The following is a 6390-nucleotide window of genomic DNA, read 5'->3' as shown; positions in this document are numbered from 1 at the left end:
TGTGGTTTCTCTAATCTCTCTCTCAGTGAGTTTTATTGTTTGTATACAGGAAGGCTATTTATTTTTTTTTTTTTTTTTGGTTGTGGTTTTTCTCCGGTACCGGGAACCGAACTCACGACCTTGCGCTTGCCAGGCAGGCGCTTTTGCGGCTGAGCTAAATCCCCAGCGGCTATTGATTTTTGAGTGCTGGATTTGTATCCAGCTATGCTACTGAATTTGTTATTAAATAGAAGTCTTTTGGTGGAGTTTTTGGGGTCTTCTGTGTAGAGTATCATGTCATCTGCAATGATAATTTAACTTCTTCCTTTCCTATCTTTATTCCCGTGAAGTGTTGGTTCATAATTTCATAATTAAGGTGACTTGGAGTCAGATCATGCCTGGGCATAGTGGAAAGGTGTGAGAGTTTTAATGATAACATGAAAATAAAAATATGTGGGTTCTTTTCTCTGGTTATATGAGGCCAACAAAAACCCAACTGTTGTTATTCCTGAGGGAAATGGGGGAAGTGAGTGGTTAAACCCCAGCTCTAAAAGTAACTACAGGGACCTCTTTTCAAAACAAAGGAAGGTGGATTTAGGATTCTCTATGAGATGTTGTAGCTCAGAGCAGAGTGGGAAACATTGTGCTTTTCTTTCAGCTCTGCCCATTGACAGAAGTACAGGTGTTGGTGACATTTGATGGGTACAACAATGTTTTCCAAAAGAGTTAATTTTGGGTGTGGGAAGAATGTGTCAAAAGGGGAGGACAGAAAGGGGCCATGCTGGATAAGAGGCACTTCTGATAGATGACCCTGAAGCCCAGGGTTTTTTCCTGTCTTTCTTTCTGATGAATCAGTGGAAATGGGACCATTTGGGAATTATGGAAGTGAGTTTGAGGAGGCACAAGACAGTCTCTCTCTCTGTCTCTCTCTGTCTTTCTTTCTGTCTCTGTCTCTGTCTCTCTCTCTTTTGTTTTCCCTGTACCAGGAACCGAACTCACGACCTTGCACTTGCCAGGCAGGCGCTGTGCCGCTGAGCTAAATCCCCAGCCCCTCTGTCTCTGTCTGTCTGTCTGTCTGTCTGTCTCTCTGTCTCTCCTCTCTCTCTCTAGCAAATCCTATGCATATAACTCAGTGCTTTGAGGTGATGTCAAATGCTGAAATATATTGTTAGAATAATGTCATCACAGTAAATGGGGACTTTGGAATTTAATTTTTATTTTGGGCAAAATCTTGAGTACCTCCCTCCCCCTTTCCCTCCCTCACTCCCTTCCTCCCTTCCTCCTTTCCTCCCTCCCTTTCCTTCCTTCCTTCCTTCCTTCCTTCCTTCCTTCCTTCCTTCTTTGCTTCCTAAACTCCTGGAATTTCTGTTTTCTCATTCAGAAAATATAAATGAATGATCATCTCTACCAGCAGTCTTTCTTACTGTGATGACATTATTCTAACAAAATCTTAGCACTTTAACTGCTTTAGCTGTACAGTTCACTGGCATTCAGTACATTTGTGGGGTCGTGTGGCCATCCCCACCATCTATCTCCAGATCTGAGGATTCAAAGCACTGAACATGGGACACACCTGCGACGCCTGCTGCAAAGTCAATCCTTGCGATGCTGGGTCCTTTCAGGTGGGGAGATGTGGTTGGGCAGAAAGAGATAAGATTCTTTTGGGCAGTGATAAAGCTCTAAAAAGTGACCTGCACTAAACTCCATTTTATCAGTTCATATATTTGGCTCTCAGTTTGTGGTAAATTGGGAGGATTATTATTTTTATCTCTGGAGGCACGGAAATAATTGTTATATGCCTGGGACTTATGCTGTTTGAACTATCTATAATTAAGAATATATTTATAGAAGAGGGATTGATGAGTGAAATCCCTACAGACTTTAAAACCACTGTAAGTGAGAGGTTCTCAATGGAGGACAGTTTTGTACCTTAGGGGACATTTTGCAATCTTTTCAGCAGAATTCATTTGTCACAAGAGGAGGGCGTGCTACCTCCCATTTAGTAGATAGCTGAGGTCCAAGATGCTGTTAATCATTCTACAGTGCGTAGGACAGTTCTCTAAGACAAAGAATGACCATGCCCAAATGGAACCAACGTGATAAAAGCATGTTGTAAGACATTGTAGGTGGGGAAAGGAATAGACTGTTACAACTTGGACAAGACTGCCCAGGCCAGAGAAGGGATAGGTTGGTTCTAGTTGGTTAGGACAGGGCATCAGAACAGGACTAAAGGGGATGAATTGAAGAAGGTCAGGGCTTTTTTACAAGGAGGCATAATGTTGGATAATAATAATAACTGTAAATGTGAAGATAGACTGAAAATGTCCTATGTGCCTTTAACAATACCTATTATACATTTTGGTCCTTCTTTACCCTTTAAGTTTCTCATACCAGAGAAACTATGGTATTTACATATGTGTGTCTGATTCATTTCACTTAAGAGTATGGTCTCAAGGTGCATCCATTTTCATAGGAATGTCTCCAGCATATCCCTTTTTATGGTAGATAGTACTTCATTGATAAAAATCCCCACATCTTCTTTATCCATTCAGTAATTTATAGGCATTTGGGTTGTTTCCAAGTTGTGGCTACTACAAACTATGCCTCTATTGTTGTACCTATTTCTAAGGTGTAGTGTGACATTTCAATACATGTGTGTGAGGTGTAATGGTCACACAGGTGCATACCTGCAGGGTATATAATTTATTTGTGTTGGTGACATTTAAAATCCTGCCTACTCTCTGTTTTGTAATGCTCTACTAAATGCATCAACTATAGTTATGCTACTGTGTCTTAGACATTATTCCTGTCATCCAACTGCTCCCCTGTGCGCATTAGCCATCTTCTCTCCTTCCTTCCCTCTCCCACATTTTCTGGAGGCTCTTAACCAATATTCTATTCTCTGGTTCTTTTAGATCAAATTTTACTTTCTACACACAGCCAGAATATGTGATATATTTTTGTACCAAATTTATTTCACATAACAGAACTTCCTCGAGTTCCATCCATGTTCTTACAAATGAAAAGATGGTCCAGATTATTCCACCTATTTTACGGATGAAGAGACAATCTCCTTTCCTCCAACTGCCATGGGAACACCTATGAGACCTTCCAACATTTACTTTTCTGTGTTTCTGCTGCTGGGGCTGGGGGTGGCGCTTGGCGTTCAAAAACAATGTGAGTTTGGCTGAGCATGGAGGTTGCTAGGGAAATGATGCATTATGACTTAAGTGGGAAGCTCCTCCTGGTCCCTGGTCATCTTTCTCATCCATCTTATTCACTCAGGCAATATTTACTAGAGACACAACACCTTCCAGATCTGGTGTCTCACAGCTATCATTGACACTGATTCAGACTATGCACTGACCATCTACCATACACTGCAAGGAATTCAACCATAATAGCTAATCGATAATCCTCCCTCCACCTCCCACAGGTATGAAGCCCATCATGGACTGTCACCAAATATGCTATCGCAGTGCCTATGTTATTTGCATTTTATAGACTCAGACCATCAACTGGATCTCTGTGATAGATTTCTCTTTGTTCCATTTTATCATGTGGGCATTTGGATCCAAGTCTTTCTGTCCGTTTTAAAAAATTGATTTGTTGCTTCGAGGGCTATTTTGCCTTCCAGCCTTATTGGTGTCTACCTTGTCATTTGGGCCAGAACTCCCAAGATGGAGGGTGCTGAAATATTTCACCAAGACTCTGTTGACACTGTCTTCAACTTGGAACTCAAAATTTTGACTAAAAGCATTAATGGGCATCTTTTCTGTGGAGTGTGGTCAAATGTTTTATTCAGAGAAGCAGTTTGATTCTCTTTTATCCCATAACTGTGGCAGACGTCACTTACTGGTCAAGAATTGTTCATTTCCCTTGATGTACTGATACAAGCTGTGGCTTTATAACTTTTTCCAAGACAGCATCCTAGTCATGACCAGTCTATGGCATTTGATATGTGGGATGAAAATTATTTTCCATCCACACTCAGGTTTCTTGCCGTTGGTCTCTTGGACTTCTTGCTCCTAAAATATGTTGAGTAAACACGATGGATGTGAATGAATCAGCGGTCTCAGACTTCATTCTGGTGAACCTCTTTGGTGGATCAGGGTCACATCGGCTCCTTTTCTCCCTAGTGGCTGCCATGTTTATCATGGGCCTTCTGGGCAATGCCATTCTACTCTTCTTGATCCATGTAGACCCGCGGCTCCACACCCCCATGTACTTTCTGCTCAGCCAGCTCTCCCTGTTTGACGTTGGCTTCCCCCTGGTCACCATCCCCAAGATGGCGTCAGACTTCCCGCAAGAAGAAGGTTCCATTTCTTTCGGAGGCTGTGCAGCTCAAATATTCTTCCTGACAATGATGGGTGTGGCTGAAGGCGTGCTGCTGGCCCTCATGTCTTATGACCGCTATGTTGCTGTGTGCTATCCCTTGCAGTATCCAGTGCTCATGAGGCGCCAGGTGTGCCTGCTCATGGTGGGCTCCTCCTGGTTGGCGGGTGTGCTCAATGCTTGCATTCAGACGTCCATCACCCTGCACTTTCCCTACTGTGCCTCCCGCACCGTGGACCACTTCTTCTGCGAGGTGCCAGCCCTGCTGAAGCTCTCCTGTGCAGACACCTCAACCTATGAGCTGGCGCTGACCACTTCCGGGGTGCTGATCCTACTGCTTCCCCTTTCCCTCATCGCCACCTCCTACGGCCACGTGTTGAAGGCTGTTCTACGCATGCGCTCAGAGGAAGCCCGAAACAAGGCCTTCGCCACGTGCTCCTCACATATCACAGTGGTGGGACTTTTTTATGGAGCAGCAGTGTTCATGTACATGGTGCCGGGTGCCTACCACAACCCACACCAGGACAACATGATCTCCCTTTTCTACAGCCTCATTACCCCCACACTCAACCCCCTCATCTACAGTCTGAGAAACCGAGAGGTGAGAATGGCGTTGGTCAAAGTGCTTAGCAGAGCTGGACTCAAACCAAACTGGTGATCACATGAGGAAATGCTGAGGTGACCTCAGGGTCTTTTCGTCACACCCGTCTCTCCAAAAGTTCATTTGCTCCAGCTGCCAGGGCCCTGTGTACACAGCTAAACATCTGTGTACTTTTCCCCTGCCCCATAATAAATCAGGCTCATGCTTTTCATGGGCCTATGCAAATCAATAACAACAGTATCGGTCACTTTAGTATATCAGTTCTCTAAAAGTGTACCATTTCCACGAATAGGAGGCCTTCCCTTGTTATTATGAGGTCTGTTATTGAATTGATAATTGTGCCATTGAGACCATTTGTTGATGACATGCTCTGCCATTCATATATCCTTTTATACTCACTATAGCTTTGAGGTGTAAGGGGTTATTACTGTTCATGTTTAAGAAGAAAATAGACTCAGAAAAAATAACTCATAAATACTGTCGTTGCAAGAAAGTGGCAAAGCCGGATTAAACCCATCATCCTCTTATGCCAAAGACAACCCCCAACCACTGTGATCTTTGATTCCATAGCAGCAATACATTTGTGTGTGTGTGTGTGTGTGTATTTGCTGTTGTTGGTTGGCTAGACATTTGGAGACCACCCCATTCCTGAAGATGTGAATCATTGCTTCCAGTAGTAGTGGGCTTAAACTTAAAGGCACTTATAAAACATTTAATAAAAGCTGGGGTTACTGAAACTTGCATGAACAATTAATTATATCCTGGTTGCTTTGTCAATAGCCATTTACAACTTTGGGGAGGAGTAGTACTGATTAAGTTGTTGTGAACAAACACCCAGCTATTGGACAAAGTTAAACTTTGAAAAATATCTCTCAACAGCTTTATCATGGTGAGGTTGGCTTACAATAAGCTGCACATGCTTGAAGTAAGATTTATTGAGCTTTAGCCCATATACCCTACAGTGAAATTGCTTGGTGACGTGTTAATTGTATGTTTAAGTTTCTTTCTTTTTTTTTTATTTTAAAGAGTAAAAGAAGGATAACATAATAATAGGGGGGACTTAGCAAATTACAGACAAAATGGTAGGAAATTATCAATGGTTATTGTTTTACATATTGTTATCTACAAAATAGTTTCTCAGGAAAACAAATAGACAAATAATAGTGAGTTACAGACAAAAGAGGTAGGAGATTATCAAGAGTTGTTGTACTATACTTTGGTATCTTCAAAGTGGCTTCTAAAGAAAATAAATAGAGCTATACATGAGTGACCTATTGAAAAATCATTAACTCTTCTCAGTGGTTGTTGTAGGAAACACATAATAATAATGTATGTTTAAGTTTCTGAGGAGCCGTCAGAATGTTCTCACCATGGCTACAGCGTTTTAAATTCCTACTTCCAAGGTACGAGGGTTCTCATTCATTCACACCTTCGCGCCTGTGAGTCTTCAGTTTTAGTTTTTCAAATAATCAGCT

At 42.2% G+C, this 6390-nt stretch overlaps 1 protein-coding gene across 1 annotated transcript; it reads left to right on the top strand.

Annotated features, from left to right (window-relative positions):
• The first annotated feature begins 4030 nt into the window (after positions 1-4030).
• Positions 4031-4972, top strand: LOC102012695 (olfactory receptor 2Z1). The gene has a single exon (XM_005413204.1). It carries the CDS (start codon positions 4031-4033, stop codon positions 4970-4972), a length of 942 nt encoding a protein of 313 aa, XP_005413261.1.
• The last annotated feature ends 1418 nt before the right edge of the window (positions 4973-6390 follow it).

The sequence above is a fragment of the Chinchilla lanigera genome, unplaced genomic scaffold (assembly GCF_000276665.1).
Source record: "Chinchilla lanigera isolate Chin_1 unplaced genomic scaffold, ChiLan1.0 scaffold00162, whole genome shotgun sequence".
Classification (NCBI taxonomy): Eukaryota; Metazoa; Chordata; class Mammalia; order Rodentia; family Chinchillidae; genus Chinchilla; species Chinchilla lanigera.
The sequence above is the reverse complement of the archived record's forward strand: the minus strand, read 5'-3'. Positions and strand labels throughout refer to the sequence as shown.